Genomic DNA, 27,270 nt, shown 5'->3' on the forward strand with positions numbered 1-27,270 from the left:
TTCATCTATCTCTTCCTTCCCAAAACAAATGGGAAGTCAGTTATGGAAATAACAGAAGACTGCAAGCTTACACTTTAGGAAGAGACTGAATTCTGTTATAATAAATACTTTTCTTGAGTAACACATCATCTACATCAGCTTCTAGCTGGTTACCAGAAGGGCCCTTTGTTAATTAAGCTCACAGAGAACTCTGACACTTGCAGACTCCAAAACAAAACAAAGGCAAATTATTCATTTTTAACTAGTGGAAAGGATATGAATGTTCATTCATAGACAAAACTGGCATCTTCTTGAATGGAGGCCACCTTCATATCCCCTTAAAAACTTAAGAGCAATCAATAACCAACAAGCCATCATGATGAACAATATGTGCTAAATTTTAGATTTAGGCACCAAAAAACTGCAGATGGCTTCAGTCATCCACAATCAGATCTGCAGTTTAGATCTCTTTAAATGTACTTTCAAATTATTTTATAACCATGACATATAGCCAATTTCTATTCCTTTTACTGCCCCTGTTTTAATAACCCTTATTTATGTGGTTTCCACTTAGGCAGACCCTTGCCTCTGTAATTATACTGCATTTTTAGTATTTCTTGTCCATGTCTGAGCAAATTACTGTGAGAATTAGCATGTTATCACTCTGGTAGTGCACTGAGATTACGTAAGTAAGATGAGAGGATGAGAGCAGCAATAGAGTCCAAAGGAAAATAGGGAGGGAATATATGTTAAAAAAAAAAAAAAAAAAAAAAAAAAAAAAAAAAAAAGATTTATTTTGAATGGAAAAAAGAAAAACAGGTCTGATTATTTAAGGGAAAGTAGAAATAAGGAACAAATTGAGTGTCTCATTTTTGCCAGTCAGTTAGCTTTGCATTCTGGAAGCAACAGAGGTGTTTTCCTTGCGTCACGAGGTATATGATTGTTACAGTCTCAGTTACTTATTTGGTGTTCTTAACTTTTAACCTATTTCCTACCATTACGAACTGTGCCAGGAATTGGGGAAATGCTCAGCACAACATAATCACCACACTAAAGAGAACATATTGAGGGAGCAAGAGGCAGGAAATGGCAGAATGTTGTGCCCATTTATCAGTTCTTTAAGATTTGCTGATTTCTATTTACTAATAATTCCTTTACAAGAACTGCAATACGGGCAAGCTATAGGGAAGTATGAATACAGAGGACTACAGCAGAGTCCAAAAAAGGTGATATATGATGGCTGGCTTTTGAATCAGTGCACAGGTCAGAAGAAAAAGCCATGAGCCAGCTCTCACTGCACCTGAATGTTTAGAGTGAAAGGAACAGTGAAAGTCTCTGAGCAAAATTTCTCCTAAAATTGCTGATAAGGTGAAACAGTACCATGCTATACTGTCAACTGCAGCTCAGAATCACACAAGAAAGCCCCCAAAATACATCAGAAATTACACTGAAAGCTGGTGGAATTTGTGTTATTTGAGACCCTCAGCAATTATTTTGCAAGGAGTGCAACAATCATTATCACACAAAAATCCCCTAAACTCATACATTTAAAAAAATCATTATATAATACGAAAGAAACATTAAAATTTTAAACCGATAGAAGAATGAGCTAATAGCTACACAACCTGAACTTTTGTATAGCCAAAATGTTACAATTGTTTGTGTTTAAGAGAAAACAGAAAAATGCTGAATCACTCCAAAAGCCATTGCAAGCCAGAAAAACCAGCATTAGCTATGCTGTTATATAGGCAATAGTTGGCATTATGCAAGTAGCCAAGGTTTTGTTATTAACAAAGTATTTCTCCTCATTTCTTTAGACTCAAAGTATTTGCAATAAACCCCTCTGTAAATAATTGCATTATATGTTTCATTGACTGAAAGTACAAGTCCCAAGGGTGAGCCTGGCCATGTACTGAGGATTCCAGTACACCCCCACTCCAAGCCTTGGAGGTGGGGAAAAATCTCTTGGCCTACAAACATCCCACTGATGCCCAGACATGAAATACTCCTCTCTAGTACCTACCTGACACATAAACGCGGAACAGCTGAATTAAATTGGAAATTTTCTACTTGTACTTCAAGCCCAACAGAACTGTGGGCCTGTTTTTCAGATAAATGGTATTTACTGTACCAGTCAATCTAAAACACAATACATTTTTACTTCATAATAAACACCAATGTCTAAACCTGATGCCAGGTGCTTTTTGCTCTGTGGAGATTACAGCAGAGATACTGCTCAGTTGATATCAGAGAAGTATTTTACTGTAGCTGGAAAACTGATTTTTTGCCTTAACTATTCTCTCTCCTTTCCCTTTCCAAATCCTGACTACTCCATAGATGCAATCTTCCTCTGCTTTGAAACCTCTCTGCTTGCAGACTGGACTAGATGCAATAATTCCCTAAATATTTAATCCAGCAGTGTTAACTTTGTCCAGTTGCAGTAAACATAAGTCAGTGAAGACAAAATAGTAAAAATTTAACTCTGATCCCTGGAGCTAGCTGCCCATTGCCACACCAGCAGGTAGGAGACAGAGACACAGAAACCTGTGATGACAACGACACATCACGCGCTGGAAAATCAGCCCCTTAGCCAGAGATGGCCAGCTTCCTCTCAGACCTGGTAAGTACCTGGCAGGTTATTACAGCGGTGGTATTTCTACACACCAGCAGTGCTTCAAAGAAAACAAAATCAGTATCTTAGTAAAAATAACAAGCTTCCTATTCACTAAAAGCCTCTCAGAGTGATCCTGCACACTGTTTTGAGGTATTACACATGCCTCTCATTCATTTTTGTCATATTTTTACCAATACTTTAACATTTCTGAAATGTTTTCCTTTACAGAAAAACATAGATTTGCTTGGCTTATCTGCTGTAAAAATAGTTTTGTTAAATATTTCACTAATTATTTAGTGCCAGAGATGGTAGGCAGAGAAGGCAAGGAACAGGGCTGGCCACTAGGAGCCGTGGCATCTTGAGAGGGATGTTTGTGGTGCCTGCAGCACCTAGGTCCTTGCTATGGCTGAGGTCAGCTGAGACTCTGAGCTCAATGCAGAGGTGCTGCCTTACACGTGAGCAAGACACCTCCTGTTACAACAGCATCTCTTTGAGAAGATGCATCTCCCTGCTTTTCCTGAGCATACTTAATCTCTAATCTAGGGAAGAGGAATATGGCAAGGCACCTTTGAAAAGCTGCTAATTCTTTCATTCATTCACATTATATTCAGTGTGTCTTGTTGAAAAGGCTGCTGTAGTGTAGTAAGGCTTAAGAACAGTTTTAGCTTTTCTGGATCTGTAATCAATCAGAAAAAAATCACAGTGTGTGATGCCTACTCTCAAAGTTCCCAAGAGATTAAGATGTCATGTTGCTTGAGACAGACAGGAGAGGCAAAAGTTCAGAACTGCCCATGGCAATAAAAGGCAGATCTGTCAGAAAAGACACCTTTCTGCTACAGCAGAAATGGAGCAAAACTGGTGAAGAATGGAGCTTCCGTCCCAGAACTGTTCTGTTTACTGTTCTCTCCTTTCCATCTAGGTAAAAAACACAGACTTCTAAGGGCTACCACATGACAGCAAGCCGAGGGGGAAAATATGCTTCAGGTTTCAGATTTCTTTTTGAATTTTCAGTTGTTATGAGCAATTTCCAGAGGCTTTGCCACAAAACTTGAGTTGACAGATCACTGCTACTACTCAAGGCAATGATGGGTAGCCAGCACAGCACTGCTCTTTCAGTTAAGACAGGAAAAGTCTTCCAGATACAGATGGCCTGGTCACTATTGTTGCCATAGGTCTGAGTTGCAGATAGCATGGCCACTACGCAGATCACAGAAAGGAAAGTAAGATCTCCCTCTCCAAAACACTCTCACATGTATTGGTCCCGGAGTGCAGAATGATCTTCACTTTACTACTCTGCCGACTGATGGCCAAAAAAGGGAGGGAAATGTAACCGTTTCCAAATAGAAGCTTGCATTTCCTTGAGCTGCAGGTAGGGAAATTACAGGAGGATGTACTCCTCACACTGTGGCAAGCGGAGGGAACACACCTATCCGAAAATTACTTGAACAAATGAGATGTGTCTGGAGAGTGCAAGACACATTTAAGGAAAGCCTGATGTGGCTACAAGCTTCAAGAGATTTTGTTCTACCTCTGCAGGTACAGTACCAGGGACTCTTTCAAATGATCCCTGTCCTGGGGATTGGTGGAACATTCCAAATAGGCTTTCAAATTTCTACAGTCACCTACATGTCTCAGGTAGGCAAAGACTCACATGGCACATTGGTTATGAGTGGCACTGAGCCTACATCCTTGCTTGAGGATGCTCCTCTCTGGCAGTTGGCAAAGGTTTAATCACGTTACTCTCCTCTTATGATTCTTTCCCTTATGACAGTGTGGAAAATAGAAGAGAAGAGAAAGACCTGCAACTTAATGTTTATAGAACTGTTCCTCAGAAAGATAATGACTGAGGTAGAATCTATCTCCCCTGAAATAAGATGACATTGCATGTGTCTACTTCAGTGGTATCATTTAATAGTCTTGTAGTCTACCTATCTCCACATAAGGTAAACAAATAGAACAAGCCAGGCGAAACAAGCTCTAGGAAAATGTATATTTCCCCCCAATCACAGATAAAAATCCTAATATATTTCGACTGAAGAAGCTGGGGTTTTGTGAGAAGACACTGTTATTAAGTAGAAATCCCATTATGGAAAGAGTGATATTTTCAGTCTCCAGAGCATTAAGTTCTGAGCAAGGAAGTATCCAGGGACTGACACTGAACAGCCACTGTGTAATCTGGCATTACTGGCATGTTTCCGAGAGAAAAATTTCAGAGAGAATAAACAAAACACATTTGTGGAACTCCATAGGGAAGTTCGTGCTGTTCTTCACTACTTCCATAAGTCCATAGTTCAATTTCTCATATTTAAAGAACAATAAAACAAAGAATGAACTGCTTTTAATGGCAAAATGAAAATGCTACATTCTATTACACTATGTTTATGAACAAATGCTCACTTCTAGTTTCTTTCTAAAGTAGTAACTTTGGCTGAAGTAATGAAACTATGTTCTAAATATAATAAAATGCATGCGCTGGAGTCACAGTTATTCTTAATGAAGATTCTTTCCTCTTTCTCAGCATGTTAAGGCTTTCATTAATGAAACTTGGTTGGAGCGATATGGCTACCCCATCCATCGGGATAACCTTTTGTTTCTGTGGTCTTTTATTGTGTCCATCAATGGTATAGGAGGTCTCCTGGGTTCTTCAGGAAGTAGATACTTGACTGTCAAATATGGCAAGTATGTATGTTTAAAGACAACGTGTCAATCAAATCTTGACTTAAGGAAATGACTGTTGAGATTTTTGAATGTGAGGCAGACTTTTAGGATTCCAAAATATAAACCATATAGCTCTGTGAAAGTACTGAGCAGTCTTCAGCCAGGTATGACATACTAAGAAATGAGAAAATAGCCACCTTTATAATAAAGAAATATAGTACTACTTCCTTCAGACCATCTCCCTTCTCTTCTATGAGAGCTTACACCTATATAGTGTAGAAAGCAAATAACAGTACCTATGTCCACAGCTTGGTCATGGCTGTAATATAGCCAGCTCAACAGCAGTGTTAACAGATTTTGATGCTTCTTCCTCTTGTCCTGTGGCACTGGCTAATCAGTTGTGCTGCCAGCCTGTCACACTGGATGCGGTTACTGAGGCTGGGCTACTATCAGAGAGGAGGAAAGGCAGCCTTCTGGCTGGAGACAGAATGGGTTCTTCGGAGGTGCTACTCACAATTTAGCAGCACTGAGAAGTTTCTAAGCACTAAATCAATGTGCTACATGCACAGATTTTCAAGTGCAGAAAAGCCTGAAGCCTTTTCTCTTCTACAGAGCCCAGAAGTGTTCCCAAACTCCCAGGTCTAGCCGTGTGCCAAGCCACACCCTAAGTCTCTGTACACACTATTTCCCTTTCTTATCCCACTCTCCCTGGTTTACATGGGAAAGAAATTGGCATATGAACTGGAAGGGAGGTGGCATGGTCTGGCAGGTCCTGTCCTAGAAATCAAGGGACTGGCACATACTTGCCACAGAACCTACAAGTAGCCTCAACATTTGCAAGGGCCTTTCTCTGCTGACCACATAATAGTATCTTTGGCTCTAGTGGATTCTTCCTATTCCAGTCAGTCCAGCTGAGCTAGCTGAAAACAGTATTATTCTGTGTTATGAAGTAGACAAAGAGCCAATAGTATAAGAAGGGTATAGCAGAGCTTATTTTGCCCTGGATCACTTATGTATAATTTGACAAAACTAGTAAGATAATTCCACCAGCATCCAACAAGCCAGGAGTTTAAGTACTATTTCTTTCCTGATTTACAAAAATTCCTCTTACTTTCTTACACTTACAGAAGGAAATGTCTCCTGTGCAATAACCTGCTGATGATAGCAGCAGCATTTATCATGGGCTGCAGTAAAATAGCCCGATCCTTTGAGATGATTCTAATTGGACGCTTCATGAGTGGCATAAGCGCAGGTGAGTGATTTCTCCCAGAAGCCAGTAGGAATTTGCTTTACTTTCCCATAGTGCTGTGTCTCTATTCAAAGTAAAATAACCCTTTACTAAGAAAATAAAATCTTAAAATTGGTGATCCTTTCTCAGATGATCTTTTTAAAAACACAGCAATAAATTCTATTCTAACTCTGTAGGTACCTCACAAATGTTCTACAGGGGTATTCAACCTGCTTCAAGTACCAATCATTGGGGATAACACAAATAGCTAGGCATAATCAAGCAAAATCACTCCTGGCAGGTAGTACAGATGGCAGAGAAAACACGCTGTGCAAGTATCACTGTGTCTTGTATTTATTTCTTACAAGAACAAGAAAGGTTGCGTTTCCACTCAGTTTTGGATGGGGAGTCACAAGGCTCACTACTTTAATTTATTTCATTAGAAATTATGTCTGCTTTTCAAATAATCAGATTTTGTACATTGTTTCTCTGACATACAGTTATATTGAAGAACAACATTCTTTTGAGAACTACTCACCCACAGGGGCCCTGTGATGTCTTAGAACCTGTGTCCTTCCTCATGCAAAGATCTAATTTTTGTTAATGAGATGACTGGTTATCTCCATCACTTGGCCTTCACATAAAGCCATATGAAGAACATGTTGCTTTCAAATCAGATAAAAGGGGCTGTGACCACAATATGAAAGAAAAGTTCTTGTTCCTGAACTAGTTTTCAGAGAGTCTGGGTTACAAAGTATTTCACTAATAGATGTAAATACTGACTCTGCCTGAAATGATCAAAATTGTTGCTGGAAAGTGGAAAAGAAATATTGTGCCCCCCTCAAATCATGTAGAATCCAACTTTAACTCCCTGGAGGTAGACATACAATCTACTATGGATGTTTCATACCAGCTTTTCTGTAACATTATGTCATGTTTGTAACTACAAACAAAATAGATATACTCCTTCTCTGCTACTCTCTTTCCTTTAAAATATGTTCAGGCTCACAAGAGATGCAATGATGAGGCTGTACCCCACAGGGAAAACTCTACATTTCTTAAGAACAGGAAACCACACTGTGGAAAGAGGACAGGAACCAAACAGTTTTGTAGAAAATCTGATACTGAAGAACTTCGTACCTGGGTTTACATATGAGAAACCATTCAGTGCATGAGGCAGCTATATTCTGTACTGCTTAACTAGTTATATGCAATTTTATTTCAAATGGTTATAAATATCTTCTTTCTTCTCTCCCATAATTCACTCCTCACCTCAAGGTCTGTGTGTTCCTCTGCATCATCAATATGTTGGGGAAATTTCCCCTAAGAAGCTACGTGGATTTGCAAACTCTACTGCCTCTTTCTTTTGGTCACTGGGAAAAGCCGTAGGGCAAATTGTAGGACAAAGGTATAATACAATTGATTTCCCACCCAATTCATTTCTGAATTCCCTCTACCTTTTGCTTCATCTTCTGCTTCTCTATCTACTCATTTCTGTCCTCAAAAACCAACCCAAAGAACTTTTATTCTACACACATTTTTTCTCTACTCCAGGGAACTGTTGGGCAGTCAGTCCCTGTGGCCCATCCTGATGGCCTCCTGTGGAGTTCCAGCATTGGTCCAGCTGGTCACTCTGCCCTTCTTTCCTGAGTCCCCACCATACCTCCTCATGCAAAAAGGAGACCAGGAAGGCTGCAAAAAAGGTAACAGAGCGCTCCAGGTTCCTGTTCCTCACTTGGTGTTTGATTGTTATGTGACATTTACTCTCCCTACGTGAAAACAAGTAGATGGGATAAAGTTTTCTCCCTGCTCACTTCTAAGATAATTCTGTGAACACCTACTATTTTGCTATAGTCTCCAGGTAGAACATAAAACTATTTCTTGCTACAGTACTGTACTACAAAACCATCTGTTTTCAGCTGACACAACAAGAACAGTCAGTTTGATGGAGTAATGGCAAATGCAGACAGGTAGGTCTCTGTGGGGAACCACTGAGCTCTGGTTGTTGGCTGTGCACCCTGCTCACAGCCTGATAGGAGGAGGAAGGGAGGAAAGTGGGCCCATGGGCAGGGATGGAGTCATCATGCATATCACTAGGCCCCTCTGTCTGAATAGGCTGTGCAAGAGGGGGCTAGGGCTCTGGAACACACCACAGGACACCGCTGCCTTACAGCACAGACACAGCCCATGGATGTCTGTGCTGACAGATTCATGCATCAGCTACTCAATAAACTCCTTAGTCAACAAACAATAGAGATGAATTAACATGGCAAGTCTCGCTCTCCTTCTCCACAGCCATAAGGCAGCTTTGGGGTGAAGGCCATCACCAAGCAGAGATTGATGACATCATGAAAGAGAAGGCAACAATGAAAAACACCAAGATCTTGAGTGTCCTGGAGCTAATAAAAGAACCATCTTTCCGTTGGCAGCTGTGCATGTTAGCTACCGTGACCGCCACAGTTCAGCTATGTGGCATCAATGCAGTTGAGTGTACTTCCCCCTTAAAGCCTCAAAACACTTCTTGACAATCTTAAATGAGATGTCATGGCTCCCAGGAGCCCCCTCATTTTCTTCAGGGCTCTTCCAGCTACCATTTTCTGTCAGCCAATTCTCCTTCAGCGCAGCAGCAGCAGTCTGCAGGCCTTGGCTGGGCTCTCCAAGTGACATACCTTTTGCCCTGCTCTTGGTCCTTGCTGGTGCTACCTTCCTCAGTAGTTAGGCTTATGTAACAGCCAATTTTGGTAGCTGCATTAATGCAAAAGGAGCAGAACCTGCTCCTACAGATGAGCCCTGCCTACACTGGGAAAATCTACAGTACAGTTTGTTACAGCTCCCTGCAACTACTGCCATTTGGCCCATGTCTTTTAGCATCCCAAGGCACACACTTCGGCTGGGATGGCCAGATGCTCACTCTACCTTTAAAGCCAATCAAGGAGCATGCTTACTGTTCTGGCAGCTTCTGCAATTCTCTGCATCTTCCTCACATCAGCACTTCTCTAGCATTTTTTTGCAGCCACAGCTTTATGACTGTGTGTATGATTCTTCCCTCTCTAACATCATGGTGAAGCGACATCTGTAAATAAAATACAGAGCTGAGTGTAACACAGTTTGAACTGGAATCTTTATCATCTCAGCACATCTCCAGAGAGTAGCAAGTATACTTGAAAAAGAAAGGATGCTTGTTTTACCCTCACATGACTCCATAAGCCATGCTCTTCTGTCTTGGGAAAGAAGAGTATATCTTACAGTGATTTTTTTGGATGTGCTCCAGAAGTGATAATATACTTTACCATTTCTGAAAGCACCTAAATCAAGTCTCTGCAGACCTAATGACATTACAGCAGCTGGAGGTCCTCTTATCACAGCATTTCATCTTTTATCAAACTAATTAAATAATAATATTTTACAATTTTGGGAGGCTGCCAATAAAGTTAATACTACAAAAAGAGTGCAGAAGTCTAGCTCACTCTGAAGCTAAGCAGCATGCTCCTTGATTAGTAGCTCCTAATCAAGGGCAGTATCACACAGGTATAGGTAAGGGATCATTTACTGTCTTCTCTTACTGTTTTTTTCTTCCCTCAGATCTATTTTTATACTTTTGAAGTCCTCCAGGCAGCTGGGTTTGATGAAAGAATGATCTATTACATGTCCCTCTCTGTTGGACTCTCTGAACTTTTAGCTACTGTAGTCTGTGTAAGTCACATTTCAATGGAAGTGGGTCAGATTTTGCTCTTCTGGTTCCAGTCTGTGAATCTGATTGGTGTCACTGTGATTTATGTCCCTCAGAGCTCCATCATTGAGCGAATGGGCAGGAAAACGCTCATATCAGGAGGTTACTGGATCATGAGTTTACTTCTAGCTGGTATCACAGTGACTCTCTCCCTACAGGTAAGGAAGCTCTTCTTATGGCAGATCTCTTTATTCTATTTCTAGTCTCTGCTCACAGATAGGACCATGCTACTAAGGAAAGAAAGTGAGGCTTAGAAGTTCCAGAATAACTTTAGTGTTAACAGCTTACCATCTGGACAAATAGAGAGAAATACTATGAAGAGCAAATTTGTCTGTACATAGGCCTAAATCTCTCTCACCAAGTACTCTCTGCACTTCTGCCTCCCTTCTGACATGATCCAGTGAGCTCAGCAAAGAGTACATAAAGCACTGGGAGTTGAGCACTGATTCCTGATTTTATCAGGCAGTAAGAACAGAATGCTGGTCAGCACAGGTCAAAAGACAGTCAAAAGAAAACTTTTTCATTTATGCAGTTCTTAGCATGACAAGTAACACAATAAAGACAGCAGACTCCTTGCATTGGTTAATTTGAAATTCAATTTTAAATTGAATGTGCACTGAGAATGCACATACCTGTTCACAGACTGGAGATAGTCTGCCAGTTCTTTGCTGTGCCATACTTCTGTAGCTTCTTCCGAAGCAAGTTCTTTTGGTTACTAACATTCATCCAAGAGCTGCTCTATAGACACTACTGCAAAATTATCCTGTAAGCAAGGTGGCAGCAGACTTTCATTGTTGTTTCATTTACAAAAGATCTCAAACAAAGGGTATGAAAGAGAAATCCTTTCCTAAGGAATCAAGTCTTACATGTTTTTGATTAAGGTTGAGGGAAGTTCCTTCTCAAGAGGAGTTATCTAAGACATTGCCTAACAAAAGCAAAGAAAGATATGATTTGGCCTTTCTCATATTTCTAAGGGTTGGGGGAAGCACTGGCACAAAAGAGGAGGATGGATGGTGGAAAAGTACTATTCAGGCACCTGTTAACTGAAGGCTTCCAAGCTTGACAGTTGCTCTGCACTAGCAGATCTGCTTCTCTGCTCACCTAGCAAAAACTTCACTGCTCATCCACAGGAAAAAGTACTCACATTTTCCTGCTAGTTCCTACACACTAGATTTTTTCTTGAGGTGATAATGCTCAAAACCAAGAAATATTTCTATCTACAGTCACTAACAGATATCATCTCCAGAAATTTGTATTTTTTTCCCAGGATTGGTATTTCTGGATGCCATACTGCAGCCTTTGTTTCATTATCTTGTTTGTAGTTGTCTTTGGAGTTGGGCCAGGTGAGTATTTCATTCAGAAGAACTAAAGGAATCAAGTCAAGTGAGTTTATTAATATGGTGGGAAAATACTGCAAAATATTGCATAAACATTTAGCATAAACAAATTCATTTAATCTAATCTTGTAGCCATTTAAACATCATGGGTCCAGTCATCAGCCAGAAACTTCAATGTCATAAGGTTTGGGTTCTGCTAACAAGAGAGTGAAAGACTGAAGAAGGAAGATAGCAAAAAGTACTCACTGAAAAAAGTACAGAAAAAATAGAACAAAAGTAAATAGGTAAAATATTTTTTAGAAATACTATGAAAAAAGAAAGAGGGAAAGAAAAGTGAGAATTGTTTTAAATTCAGTATTGTATAACTTTACATCTTATCCCACATGGGCAGTAGTGCAGAGGGCCTCGTTTGAAGTGGTTCTTCTTCTAATATAGACTACCTGCTTCTCTTTAGCCTAAAAAAACCTATTTGTTTTAAACTGTTTCCTTTCCCATATGGCAAGGTCAGATTGCTTTCCTAACACAAAGCTGTTTTAGAAGTCCTGGGACTTTGAAACACAACTGAAATGCCCAGGAAGTGAATTCAGGAAGATCTTTCACTGATGATCTAACAGTATCACACAGGAAAATCTTACTATTAATCAGATTTGTTATTCCACCTTTATGCAGCAATTTTCATGACAAGATGTCAGACTTTCACAAGTGTTAACTACTTAATACTTGAACTGCCCCAATAAATTTATTTGAATAAATTACCATTTTAAGAAACTGCTGTCTAGCAGTTTAGAAGATGCCACGGATATATCCTCTTTTTTAAAAAAGCAACATATTCAAGTCTTTTGAATGTCAGTAATATAGTAGTGTCTATCTGTTGACTGTATAAATGTAAAACTCAATTCAAATGTTCAAATCAAACATCAAGAAGTAATATTTCTTATTCCTATTTCCTTTCAGCTGGTGCCACAGTTTCCATTAGGGTTGAAATTTTCAAGCTGTCCTGCAGACCACCTGCTTTTGTGATCAGTGCAGCTCTCAACTGGGTGGGAGTCTTTGTGATTGGCACAGCCTTCCCATTCATTGTGGTGAGTGACTTTACCTGGGACAATCCTTGCTGCCCTAAGCTCCAGAGCTGGTGACAGGAGCAGGAACAGCCTGAGACGGCAATGCCATGTTAGCCTAGAGTGCTCTTGGCACCTGCTCTCCTGAGTCCTCTTGCACAACTGAAGGGCGAGATTTGCACAACAAACTGATTCAGACTCAAATATTTGTCCAAGTTCAAAATGCAAAAAGCTCTTATCAAGTTCAAAATACTTACAGATGCAAAATACAAAACTTCCCTAAAAAAAGTGACAAATCAAAACACACGCTCATCTCACTCTCTTATTTTGTTCTTCCCTGCAGGAGAGACTCAAGCAGTTCTGCTTCCTCATCTTTATGGTGGTACTTTTCACTTCAGGGATAATAATCTACCTGTTCCTTCCAGAAACAAAAGGAAAGTCAATCATGGAAATTACAGAAGAATTCGATAGATTAAACTTTAAGAAGAAGCATGTTCCAGCAACTCCAAATCATGCCACTGAGGATTATACCTTCTGCACCAGGCTTTGACTGGCCATTAGGGGGAGTCTGGCTTTCTTAAAAGGAAGAAAAAAAAAGACATCCATCATTTTCTGACTAACAAGTCAGCCCAAATGGACTGTCAGTTTTCATATCTGTCGCTTAAATGCTTTTCATTTTGCCAAAACAGCATATGTTTCTCAAGCACTCCGCTCAGGACAACAGGGAAGAAGGATGATGTCTGATATTAGAAGGATAGATTTTTGAATCGGAAGCATTTTGGCTTAACTTGTTAAGTGTGAATTTCTTTTATAACAGGGCAATTCATACACATTGAAACTATGTTTAGAATTTATAAACTCTGATGGCCACAGAAGAAGGGAATACTTGTGATCCCCTTTCTTTCTGTGATTTCTGTGTGTTTTTAGAACACAGAGATGGGAATACTGGGGTTCTTGGCTTGCTGTCTATGACTAGGAGTCAATTCATGACAGACTGCAGAAAAAATTCAGTGGAATAGGAGAGAAATTCTTTGCTTCTTTAGACTCAACTCAATGGTCAAAGCTTGCCAGGTTTCCCCATATAAAGTCTTGCTTTCTTTCTGTCGTTTCTAGTTTGTCAGACTTCAATCCTTTGGGATTGAAGTTTTTCATGTTAGCAGCCCTCCTTAGTACGATTTTATTCTTTAAATTAAATTTTTGATAAAACAGTTCAGCATTTTGGTTCTAAGCCCAGACTTGTTAGTGAAAAAGTATGGGTAAAAACTTCCTACACAACTCTTCTGAAAGGCTTGTTTCAGTGGCAATACAGCTAGAGGACTCATGGGTGAAATCCAGGTGCCAAGAAATACAGAGACTTACAGCTATTTTCAAATCTCTTTGTTATCTTGCCCATCACCAACCTCAGCCTGTGTCTTCCTCTCAGTTTCAGGGTTTCCACAACTATCTTATGGGCTTTGAATGCCATTAGCGATTTAGCGGCTTCTTTCCGCTATCGCTTTGTGTGATTTGGGCTATCCAGACTCAGGTTAACCCAGAACTGCCCCAGACTGGAACTCCTGACTGTAACAGGATGCCAGTTGCTTTTCAGTCTGCACAGTATCTTCATGTAGCAGACTACCAGCAAAAGCTAAGTCACGTCCTCTGGTGCTTGGTACACGCAGGCCCTCTCTTTGGGGTGTATTGCTCTGTCATGACTATGAAGTGATCCCATATCCTCATATTTCAGGGAGGTACAATCAGTACAGACTGTTCAGTCAGTGTTCAGTGCAGCATAGAGATGACTGCAAGTATTTTATACCCTGAATACATTGTCAAATCCATACAGCTAGAGATTTACAGTGAAAGTGGGAATAACACTCGAACGTAAGGGACTTCTAAGGCATTAATTTTAGCACTTCCAACAATTTATAGTATAACCAACAGTCTATCATAGGACTTCTGCCAAATTTTGCAAATGTCTAGTGTGCATGAAGGTATGGAAGTAAAGTGAGAGAATATGTTAAATATATCATAGGCATGTTTTCTAACTTCCCAGTTTAGCACCATATACTATTCCCAATGACTGCAGTTGTAGGAATGGATGTAACACAATATTCCATGCTGAGCTATTATCAATATCTGTGCCTGAGTTCACATCCTTCAAACTGCACATGATCTTCAAGGCAATCTGAAATTCAGTTCCTAATTCTCCTCTTCCTGCTATATACAGTTAAAGGTAAAAATTGTTTGTGAGCCTTACAGGATAGCATGAGCTTATAAAGTATCGCAGAGATTAATTTCACCAGAGACTTTTTCTGCAATACACTATCTCACAGGACATTGCCTTTCTTTAGAAAGCGTCCAATTTTCTGCATATTTCCCTGTGTTAATGGGAGGTTCATATGGTTCTAATAGCAAAGTGGTACTTGTATTAACAAGAGCAGAGAAGATACTAAGGCTTACAGTGGAGCTCAACACACAAATTAAAAACTAAGCACTAGACTTTCCTAGTAAAATAAGTGTTTTTATCTCTGATATTATTTTGATTGGTACACTTACTTCAACTCATATGAGGCTATTCAAAGTATGAATTCAATTGCTCATCTTAACTGTTGCTTTTTTTTTAATTGGAAATATTAAACATAATAAAAATGGCAGATTAACTCATTATAAAACTTCCGGCTTCCACAAATGTTTCTTTCCCTACATCAAAATCTTCCTCAGGGACACCTGGCTAGGAAAAATTGCTCCCTCTTTGGTGTGTACACCCTTCCATTACTGGGGTTTTTCATTATTCCTGACTTCAGGATTGAGGGACATTTAAGACCCACAAGTAAAAAACAATCTACAAAACATGAAGAGTCTGTAAAGTCAAAAAAGGTCAATTTTTTTGAAGTGCTTCATATAACAATATGGTCAAAAATTGCTGGTGATTTGGAGACAACTGCCAATATAGAAAGGAAATCTTATCATACAGAAAGGAAATCTCGACTTTTGCAAAGCAGAATTCTCTTTCCCCAGCCAACCATTGCAAAAAAAAATCCCTAATTCCATTGCAACAATACCTAGAGTCTGGGAAATAGAAAGAGAATGGCATCATGTATCATCGCTTGAGTGACTCATTTCTTTCATCTCAGTTATTCATTAGATGTTACTAGGAAAGCCTTCCTGGTAAGACCCTCACCAGGAAATGAGCAGCTGCCCTGTGGAACATTAATGGGATACAATGAAGTGGAACAGCTATTTGGAACACAGGTCAACCTTTGCCTGTGCTCAGTAGAGCAAGGCTGTGCTGTGGTAACAGCCTGTTAAAGGATGAAACAGCAAAAAAGATAGCATCACATATACACAGCAAGATTATCTGCAGTATCTGGTATCACATGACACAGGGGCTAGATATATTGTCATTTCTGCTCATACATTTAAATCATAGCGATCCAGGCCTCCATTCCTATTTTTGGGTCATAAGGAATGAAAGTTGTCAAAAGCCACTTAAAAATATCCCAGAGTCTTTTGAAAAGAAGTAAAAATGATCATGGCATATCACTGATACTTCAGTGTACGGTGTATGGCCAGTCCAGGGAGTCAAAAGTCCTGCATGCACTCTGGGAGGTGACAGCAATGAAGACAGTCATTCAGAAGCTATGGGAATAGTAGGTGTACATTTTCTTTCAGAGACATCAACTGATAGGTAAGATAGGTATTTCAAATGCTAACTCTAACTGAGACATAAACCCTTAAAAACTGGATTAGTGAACTGCTGTCAGCTAGACACAAAACACACAGCTCCGGGCTAGCTGGCCTGTGTTAAAGAAGGCATAGCCTAGCCTTTCATATTTGGTCACACGTGACTATTTGCTGGAGAACATAATCTGGGAAAAGCAATACCATGAACTCTCAGCTCATATCAACATTCAACTCCATTTTGAAGACCTCATGGCAGAAAGGGCAGGGCAGCACAATATGCTATATTTCAGACACTAGCTGGAGCACCCGTGAATAGCCTTTGCATGTGATGTATGCTGTAGTAAATATGGCTATTTGCATCCATCAAGACCTTTATGATTTCTTCGTCTTCATCTTCTTTGATTAATGTGTAAAGGACAAGTGGTATCTAAGCCATTTAGCAACCTAATACCTACAAAACCCCTTAATTATGAAGTAAATCAAATCAGAGACTAAGAATTTCTTTCCTATTGAAGGAGCACACAGCACTCCACCTATGGAGGTTACAAGATTATTTCAAAGCAATCACTTTTTTCTCCCAGATAGGAAAAGAAATAGATAGACTAGTGACAAATGCTAGAGAAAACTATGTTGAATCTTACTTGCCCAGTAAAGGAAAAACAGTTAGTATTAAATATTCATCTGAGTAAAGCCTAGTGTGCTGCAGTAGAATAGCTAAGTTTATACTCAATTTCAAAATGATGTAGCATTTCAATTCCTTTAAGTAATGATTAAGTTTTGATGTGCTTCAGTTGCCATCACATGAAAAGAGAATAACTCTTTCCCATTATATGTCAAAGTCCCATAGTTCACTGTCCAAACCCCATCTAAGACTCCCATAAAATAACATCACCTTGTCATTTCTCAGCTCATGTTGAAAACCAGGCAAGCTATAGTTATTGGAATCCTGTTTAAAATTGCTATCTCCCTAGCACAAGACAGAGTTCATGAAGTGTAGAGGTTCCCCCCAAAGGAGACCATCTTGTTTACTTGGGCTAGACATAACTGTTGGTTGAAATATTTAATCCAACAATTCTAAACTTTGTACAACAGTTGAAATAGGTGTAATTAACTCAAAAACCTTTGAAGTAAAATTTAACTTCAGTAACATGGAACTAGCTCACAGACACTGCTATTGCATAATGTGAGCATTTGGTTCTTTTGGCAGGGGCTAGCCAGTAAGCAACAGGAATCAGCTCTTTTGTAGGAGATGGCCACCTTCTTCTCTGACCTGGTGAGTATCTGGTCACTTTCTCTTGTGGCCCTAACTTATAAAAGACAAAGCTAGCATAATAACAAAGATCCAGAATCCTTAAAGATTGGAGGCTGTTCTGGGACAGAGGCCATTTTCTCCTCTGCATTTAAACATCACTAAGAACAATGAGGCCTAGTGGTGGACTATCACTCTTATATTAGCATTTAGTCTTGTTTTGGTACTATGGCCAACGATTTTGGCACCTGGACAGAGAGCTTTTGGAGAAATGTTTACGTCCAAGAGGATTTAAAGTGAAAAATGTAGATTTCCAGAAGGGACAGGCAAGTGTGGCTAAAAAGACTCAGAGCCCTGTGTGAATCTAGATCTATGAGGAGCTAATGGACCACTGTGTTTTCTCTTCGAAGGTTCAGTTCCGAGGACTATTTCAAATGATCTTAGTGCTGGGAATTGGTGGTAGTTTCCCATATGGATTCCATATTTCTGTGATCAACTATCCTTCTATGGTAAGTAGCTGTCTCCCTGGGGCTGAAAGCACAAAATGGAGAGCCTGAGCTAAAGATAAATCTCACACTTACTGAACTGAAATACCTATGCGTTTTCTTCATGCAGCAGTAACATCAGATGAGTAGAGCACTCTCTCTCCTCTGAAGAATAGGATGTTACTTTCTGTTTTAAATAAATTGTTACCACACAGCACCTAAGCTTTCAACAGAAGGCAGCTCCTAAACAGAGCTTTCAACCTTTCCAAATAGATTTGCCCCCCCCAAAAAAAAGAAAGAAAGAAAAGTAAAAGCGTAGGAGGGATTGGGAACCTGCACCTTAACTTAATGCCAAAATCACCTATCCCATTGCCACTTTTAGAAAGTGATATGGAATCCAGCTTCTAAAGCAAGACAGGACTGTGTATCTACATCATGTCATACAGGTATTCAGTACTACTATATCCCATGATTTGACATATGAATCATACATGGTCTTTTTCTAAAATGGCCTCCTCTGAAAACATTTCATTTTATTGAAGTTTCAGCATCTGTTATAGAGGTTCTTACCCTCATACTCATGGTGAATTCTAAATTCAAATCTTTAAAAGGGATCATAATTAGAAGAAAATTACTCCAAAGTGCAAATGTATTTTCTTTAGAATATCATGATTTTTAAGCCAATCTCAAGGTTCAGGAGTCTTGATTTCTGGTTTATTACAGGCAACACATGGCCACCGACATCAAAGTCACTATCAACACTATCTACTATATATAAAGAAAAGATTCTTCTCATTGCTAGAGCCCATTGTGAGAGATACAGTCTCCCACTAAACTCTTCCTGAATTGGATTTGTGATTTTACTTCTTCCTCTGTGTTTTTTTTTTTTCTTATTTCATTATGAAAGCTTAGCCATTCTGCTAATGTGTGACTCAAGCCTTCCTACAGTTCCTGAATTTTAGCATATACAACTTTCTAAAAGAGGAATAAACATCCTAAGAGCACATTTTCTGTCTTTAGAACTTACTGACTGACATAAATTTGAAGATTTTGAAATGTGATCTCAACTAACCTGTCTGACCAAGGGCAGCTAGTCTCTAAAGAATCCGAATGTACAGTAACCACATAATACCAAAGAAGCTGATACCTTTATCCAGTCAAATCTCATTTTATTTTTCAGCACATCAGGAAGTTTATTAATGAAACATGGATAGAGCGAAACGGCGCTCCCCTCCACCCTGAGACAATCATGCTGCTGTGGTCCTTCATCGTGTCTGTTTACGGGATAGGAGGACTTCTGGGCAGCCTCTGCTGTGGCTACCTGACTACAAAATACAGGAAGTAAGTGTTTCTTGTAATAACTCGATAATCACAGTATATAAAGAACAAGGAAATAGCCAGGTGAATGGATAAACCTTTTCTTCTTGGTTGAAGCATTCTGACTGAAGACCAAACTGATTTTGTTTGCCATCACATCCACTTCTTCAAAGTAGCAAGCAGTCTTTTATCTTGTTTACCTGAGCGCTCCCCTAGCGAACTACATTTCCATAAAGGATGGATGCACCAACACTGGATCAGTGCCTCTGGAACTAACAGGATAGTGTAACAGTGTAACTACCTCTCATTCTGTTCAAGATCCCACATGACTCCCATAAAGATCTTCCAAGCTCTACAAACCCCAAAAAAGGAGCTGAGTCTTGTGCTGTAACATGTCGTATGCAGTCTCTTCAACCACTGGGAATAGAATGCGTAGACGACTTCCTTAAGTGCCAAACAAGAGTCAGATTTCCACTTAAATACACTCATTCTGGGGTGATGAGCTTGTATTAAATATTCATACCTAATCTAATAAAAATGTGAACAAACAGAAAAATTAATTTGCATATAACTGTTCCGTAAAGATACAACCTGCACAAACCCAATTCTCAAAGAGACAACTCTCTTGGCTATTCATTTTAATGAACATCAGTCCCAAACTTTCTTTCCCTCTGGATGGAGAAAGGATTCCTCACCAGTCTGGTCTGCTCTCAGTGCCTTGTGTGTAACACCACTAATTTCATTTGCAGAGAAATTGGCAGACAGATCTACTTGGTGTGACCCACTTAAAGATCTGCTCCACCACCCACTGATCCAGAGGCCCCTCATATGGGTCTCAACAAACCACCTTAGCCTGCCTGCAATTGTGTTCTTTCCTACCAGGTAAGTGCCCCCAAGAAATTTCTTGTGGGACACTGCCTCATCCCACACTCAGAGGGTCTCCTGAGACTGGCTGGAAACAAGATCATACTCATCTCTTGTGGGTTATTTAATACATGATAACCTTAGTTGCTGAATCATGGTTTTGCAAATAGAGGATCTCTGTGAGTTCTTAATGTGTGCAAGAAGGCTCTTGACTAGCAAGCATCAGGGCAAAACAACGGTGCAAGAGACTATTTGATTTGAGCCTGAGACATCAGGGTCATAAAAGCAATCAGCCCACAGATCATACAGAGTGCTTTTCAAGACATGCCTGCGGAAAATGCTTTCTGCCATCTCCCAACACTTCAGATTATATCCATTTGGCAAGAGTAGCTTTAATACGAGCCATTCTAAAATGGGAGCCAGGGAGTCGGATTATTTCTGGGGAACAACCTCACACTTCACGAGGAGTTCTACCCATTTAAATATTTTGGCGATAACATGGGCCAGTGATCTCTTTCCCCACTTGGACTGTGTAGAAATGTGAATAAAGTGTTTCAAATGTTCAAATTCTAAGCTAAGATATATTAATGAATTCAAACCTGAAGAATTCTGAAATTTTAAAGAACTACTTTGACTATCCAAAGTCAAAATTCTTTCAGCCGTTCCTCAAAATATCTGGAATGGTTGTACCATGCTTCCTGCCACAGCAGGATTAGTCAAGAGTACAGGACATTCTCATTTCATACTGATTTCTCATGTTTTTTTTTCAGAAAAAAGTGCCAAATGTGCACCAACTTGATCATGCTGGTAGCTGCACTTTTCATGGCCTTCAGTAAAACAGCCAAATCCTTCGAGATGATTCTGGTTGGACGTTTTCTCTATGGCATTGGTACAGGTATGCACTCAGCCTGCTGTGGATAGCCAGCACCCTTGTTGTCTCAGCATTGTCTCCACAGTTATCATTGTTCTTGAAGAATGATTTTTAAAGTACACAGTGAATATATTAAACACTTAACAAATCTGAAAGATATCATCCCTGTTGCAAGAGATTATAATCCAAATACTAGGCAGAGTGAATAGAAACAGCGTAAGAGAGGATGGAGTGAGAAAGTTAATCTTTCCCCAGTATTCTGACAGTCATTTATCCTCTTCTCTGTTTAAGGGTTTTCTCTCAATATACATCCTCAGTATGTAGGAGAGATTTCACCCAAGAAGCTGCGTGGATTTACCAACTCCACAGTTGCTGTTTTTCTGACACTAGGAAAACTCACAGGACAGGTTATTGGACTACGGTAAATTCTGCAGTCTTTCTAACAGCTTATACTACAAAATAGCACAAATCTTTTCACAAGTCTATCTTCTCACCAAATCAGTAAGAAATCCTTTCATCTTCCCCAAAACAGGCCTTAGTTTATTCTATAAGAAAAAAAAAAAAAAAAAAAAAAAAAAAGGCTATTTTGAAGAGAACAAATGATTTTAAAAGTAGTAGAAAGAAAAATGAATTACTCATAATTGGATTTCCTTTTATTTTCACACTCTTTCTATTATGGGACTTCCCTTAGAAATTTACTACATTTACATGAAAGCTCTTAGCAAGATGTTCCAGTACAGTAGTCAAATAGCAGTGAGATCACTCTCATCAGCTCTCTAAAATTCATAACAGACCCTAATGACATTAGAATGTTTTTCAAGATGCCAAAGAATTTCATAAAAGTTGTTACCACTAAAAACAGCCAAATTTGTAAAATTTCCCAAATAATCAATTCAGGCATTTGCTCCACTGCATCCAAGAATGGAACTGAGCAAATCCTCATCATTCATAAAAACTTCTTGAACATTCATTCATACCATTATTTTAGCATAATTTTATTTTGCATATGCTTTGCAGGGAGATTTTAGGAAGCGAAGCTTTGTGGCCATGGCTGTTAGCATCTAGTGGACTTTCAGCATTGGTTCAACTGGTTACTCTCCCATTTTTCCCTGATTCTCCATCCTACCTCCTGATACAGAAAAGTAATGAGGAAGCCTTCAGGAAAGGTAGCGTATCCACTTTCCTCACTTATTTCACTTCATTGGTAAGTTACACTGGAAGCCTTTGCAGGCTGACAAGAGAACAGGGCAGACCTGCAGAACACACTGCAGTACCACATAGTAATACCAGAGGTAGTTCTAAATAAAACAGCTGAGGTACCTAAAGCAATACATCTGCATTCACCTGCAACTTCACTCAAGCTAATTTAATCACTTAAGAAGAGAAAGATACATATCAGCATGGCTAATATTTCACACTACTTTATTTCCTTAAAATAAATGGTTTAGGCAGTTTTATTATTAAGTGAAATGCACTTAAATGTTTATTTTGTTTAAAAGTAAGTCAAATCAACATTAGGCAGATGTTATACTGACAGCTGTAGAGACAAAACCCTTTCTATTGCCCATTGACCCAGGATCAGCCAGGTGACAGAAGCAGACAACACCACATAATTCTGCCAATGTGTATGCAGACTAAAGGATTTAATATAACCACTCATGACAGAGCTATACTGCTAGAATAATCCACTCCATTCTTTCTCCTGAACAGCTGTTAAAAAGCTCTGGGGGGAAGGAGACCATCAAGCAGAAATCGATGACATCATGAAGGAGAAGGCTGCAATGGCAAGCACTAAAAGCTTGCGTGTCCTCGAAGTAATAAAAGAACGATCTTTGCGTTGGCAACTATACATATTGATGACTGTCATAACCACCTTGCAGCTCTGCGGAATCAATGCAGTTGAGTGCCTTCTTTATCTCCAGAACAAGAGACAACACTAAACAGCATCATAAAATCCTTTAAGTTAGTGTTTGTTACACCAATCTAGAATCAGAGACTTATAGAATAATTTACATTGGAAGGAGGTCATTTAGTTAATCCCCCCCGCTCGAAGCACTGCTACCTTTAAAGTTTGATCAAGTTGCTCAGGATTTTGTCCAGCTGAGTTTTGAGTATCTCTGGGTATGGAGATTCCATGACCTCTCTAGGCCCCTCTTCCAGTCCTTTACCATTCTCACTGGAAGAATTTTTTTTCCTTATGCACAGTCAGAATCTCCTTTGCTGCAACTTATCTCTGCCGTCTCTCATCCTTTCACTGTGCACCTCATAGAAGAGTCTGGCTCTATCTTCTCTATAGCCATCTGCAATTGGGTCCCACCTTTGCCTTTTCTTCTCCAGGACAAACAAACTCAGCTCTCTCTCAGCCTCTCCTCCAGCATTATGTGCTCCTGACCCTTATTTTGGTGGTTCTCAGTCAAACTTGATCCAGTTTTTTGGTGCGTTTCCTGTACTGCAGGGCCCGAAACTGGACATAGTCCTCCAACTGTAATTTCACAAGTGTCACATAGAGGAGAATAATCACTTTCCTCAAGCCCTTGGCCATGCTCTTACTAACATAGCCCAATATGCAATTATCCTTCATTGCTGAAAGGGCACACTGCACTTTCATATTAATATGTCAACTTCACCGAGAGAGATGGACAGTGATATGCATCAGGACTGCAACATGTTTTTTTCACAGGTGCATTTTCTCTCCGCATTTTCCAGATATACTTCTATTCTTTTGAAGTATTCCACACAGCCAAGTTTGATGAATACCTTATCCCATACGTGTCCCTAGGAGTTGGGTTATGTGAATGCTTATCTTCTATACTGTGTGTAAGTCTCTTCCGATGGAGTTTGAAGGAAAAAAATTAACATAGTTAATAATTGTACTTTTTCTTTTTTATAACTGTGATCAGGGAAAACTGCTTTTTTTGCATAATCGAAGATATCTCTTCTTGACTCTGTAAAACCTTATGCATGATGCAAGGCAACTGTTTTCTCGTATTATTTTGCATGACTGGATGATTTTAGATTAATTTTTATTCCATAAAATTATTTTCTCTCTCTGTTACAAACAATTCCTAGAGCAACTGCTCTGTGAGAAGACATGAGCAGATCAAGAGAATCAGGGGCACAGCTCCAAAGGAACATGAGTCTTGATTAGGTGTATCAACTGATGTTTCCTAACTAGATGTGTATGTGTGTGTGTGTACAATTTGATGTACATATGCATGCAAGCAAGGGAATCGTCTGAGAATAGAAAAGGAATGATTAGTAAATACAGCTTTGAAGAAGCTAATAAAATCCCTTAGGAGTTTAGAGACTTTCAAATAACATTGATTTCTGACCATGTTATTCAGATAAAATTTCTGATAGAAAAACAGGGAGAGGGAAGGAATTATTTCATTTGAGAACTACGATTTATGACGTGTGAGGTCTCTGTATTTTCTGCTTTTCAGAGCACCCTTATAGAGCGATTTGGAAGGAAGGTGCTGCTATGGGGAGGATATACATTGATGTGTTTTGTACTAGCACTCCTTACCATGACCCTCTCACTGCAGGTAAAGACAGAGCCTTCTGGCTACTCATCCAGCATCAGCCAGCCTTTCTGGTCTTGCCTCACAGGCAGGACTTTTTCCTTCAAGATAAGCACAAACACTTTAGTCAATAGCAGAAAATACAGAACACTGCTATGTCATTTACCTAATTGTTTGATACCACTTTGGTTTTTTGCTTTAGCACCAGTTCTTCTGGATGCACTATTTCAGCGTTATCTTGATCTTCCTATTTGTCACCTTCTATGGAAGTGGACCGTGTAAGTACATCAGTGGTAATGCTAGGAGGAAGTTTTATATCATACTGGTTGGTTACACAACGAACAGAGGAAGAATATACTAGTCCCATTGTAAAAAGGTTCCAGAAAGCAAGGAGAAAAAGGTCTCAATCCTGGGAACTCAATAATATCAGCAGACATGTACAAGTGAGAGAAAGGATATAGACAAAAGGAAAACAATACAGACACCTTCAATTTTATGGCTGATCACAGGATCTGAATAATTCAGAATAGAGTATCATCTTCTCCGGAGGGTTTGAAAAAGAAATTTCAGAAGAATTTTTAAAATACTCAGCTTAAAAAAAAAAAAAAAAAAGATTCCAGGCACTGCTAGGTACATCACATTAATCCTGTCCTTCCTTAACTTAGTGAATAAAACTTTACACCTACCAAAATGCTTCAGGTGGAACTGACCACAGAGCCAGTATGGGTATGGTTTTATAAACTACTGCCTCAATAATGGATGCACAGATGCACTGGAACGAAGAAAAGGATTTCAGTATGTGCATTTGAAACCTGAAGTCTTAAATTTTAACAGCTGTAGTCCCTTTCTAGAATCATGGTCTTTTAGCCTCATGGCAGAGGCCACGTGCCAGCAAGCCATCCACTCTGCCTTTCCATCATCTTCTACCATTGCTATTTTGAGGATCTTTGGCAGGAGCAAGGTGCACTGAAGAACTAAGGAAACAAGTTTATCTTGCTTGTGTTACGCTTTTCTTTTTCAGCTGGAGCCACAGTATCCATCATGGTTGAAATCTTCAGCCAGTCATTCAGACCATCTGCCTTTCTCATTGTTGGCTGCATCAATTGGATGGGGCTGTTTGTACTTGGGATGATTTTTCCACTGATTGTTGTAAGTGATTCTTTGGTCACTCCCTCCAGTCTAATTCATTTTTGAAGGAACAAAACAGGACAGGGAACAAAACAACAGCAACACCATGCAAAGTTTAGGGCCCTGTCCAACTTCCCAGCCCTGCTCAGGGGTCCCCCAAGTCTCTGCCAAAAGCCGAGTCAGGCTATATGTGGCCAGTGGAAATTCCTGGTTTGATAGCTTTCCTGATCTGCTTCATGAGCACACGCTGGAATTTTAATTACTAAGATACAGACTTGCAGCGATAGTCAGGAAAACAAAATGAGACTCTCACTTTCCTTACAGTGTCTCTCATTTCTGTTTGTAGGATAACCTTGGACCCTTCTGCTTCCTTATCTTTTTGGGAATCCTTGTTTTATCAGCAATTTTCATCTACCTGTACCTCCCTGAGACCAAGGGAAAGTCGATCATGGAAATAAAAGCAGAGTTCAACAAGTTAAATTTCGGAAATAAAGAAATCTCAGTCACAGAAAATAATTTTCCTAAGGAACAGCTGTTCTGCACCAAACTCTGAATGTTCAGAGAAGTTTGCATCTCTTAGAAAAGACAGGAAACACTGTTGCAATAGAACTAAAAAGAAAATTAAAAACAGACTTCAAGCTATCCTGTGTCTCTTTCTTATTGTTTTTTAAATTATACAGATATGAAATTCCTCTTGCTAGATTTTTATTTCTTCCTGACAGCTAAACATTTTCCCAGAAAATTCCACCGTTCAGTTTTAAAATCTACTAGATATAAAGAGATTTTTTTCTAAAAAATATTTTAATGCTAATGTACTTTATGAAGTTTTAAAACATTTTATGCACAATCCATAAGGCCCAATCCCCCTTCAAGAACTTTTGTACAGGCTGTTCTTAGTCCTCACAGCTCTTGACTAGTAGGCTGATAGAATAAAAGCTAGCTAAATGGTTTAGAGTGACCCAAGGAGATACAGATAGAAAAGCTAGCAAAAGAAATCAGGAGAAACGGTTCCAGTCACAATACCAGGGGAAAGGAAAAAAAAGGAAAGAAAAAGAAAAAAACATTGAAAGTGACATCTGTTGGACTGTGCAATAGCCTAGAAATGTAATGGAAATCTCAGTAGTGAACACCCCAGTAACCCTCAGCAGGAGAATGACCTACTGAACAGAATCATTGCCATATTCAAAAGAAGTAAAATGGCTCCTATAAAATCAAGCACTCCCAAGAGCCTTTGTGGTGTCTGAGATCTGATTTCCTAGCTGGTAGCTCAGCTTCTGGGAATTGCATCAGATGTTTTGGGAGAAGAGGGAAGTTTGTGTTGGAAACCCATTTTATATAAGTAAGTTGCAAATTACCAGGAATTACTGCATGCAGTAGAAAAAAAGGTTGTGAAGTTGATTGTAAATATGGTCTCAATTTTCCCATGTGGCAACTAGTAACTATGCTATAATTTGTGACTCAGTGTTTTGGATCATGTCACTTGCTTTCGGTAAGGCACTGAAGGAGAAGCTTATCAATATTGCAAACAGCAATTCCTATCATTATCATTATCATTATGGATGGAG

The 27,270-nt window shown here is 39.4% G+C and overlaps 2 protein-coding genes across 2 annotated transcripts; both read left to right on the plus strand.

Annotated features, from left to right (window-relative positions):
• The first annotated feature begins 2,575 nt into the window (after positions 1–2,575).
• LOC134148223 (solute carrier family 2, facilitated glucose transporter member 11-like) lies at positions 2,576–13,154 on the plus strand. The gene is made up of 12 exons (XM_062590113.1): positions 2,576–2,599; positions 4,130–4,228; positions 5,112–5,272; positions 6,379–6,503; positions 7,758–7,887; positions 8,034–8,182; positions 8,775–8,962; positions 10,062–10,172; positions 10,266–10,367; positions 11,477–11,552; positions 12,501–12,628; positions 12,948–13,154. The coding sequence occupies exons 1-12, from the start codon at positions 2,576–2,578 to the stop codon at positions 13,152–13,154; spliced, it is 1,500 nt and encodes a 499-aa protein (XP_062446097.1).
• A 4,365-nt stretch (positions 13,155–17,519) lies between these two features.
• Positions 17,520–26,258, plus strand: LOC134148262 (solute carrier family 2, facilitated glucose transporter member 11-like). The gene is made up of 12 exons (XM_062590185.1): positions 17,520–17,543; positions 17,930–18,028; positions 19,185–19,345; positions 20,956–21,080; positions 21,348–21,477; positions 22,074–22,222; positions 22,767–22,954; positions 23,763–23,873; positions 24,500–24,601; positions 24,780–24,855; positions 25,599–25,726; positions 26,052–26,258. Exons 1-12 carry the CDS (start codon positions 17,520–17,522, stop codon positions 26,256–26,258), a joined length of 1,500 nt encoding a protein of 499 aa, XP_062446169.1.
• The last annotated feature ends 1,012 nt before the right edge of the window (positions 26,259–27,270 follow it).

This window comes from Rhea pennata, chromosome 17, assembly GCF_028389875.1.
Source record: "Rhea pennata isolate bPtePen1 chromosome 17, bPtePen1.pri, whole genome shotgun sequence".
NCBI lineage: Eukaryota > Metazoa > Chordata > Aves > Rheiformes > Rheidae > Rhea > Rhea pennata.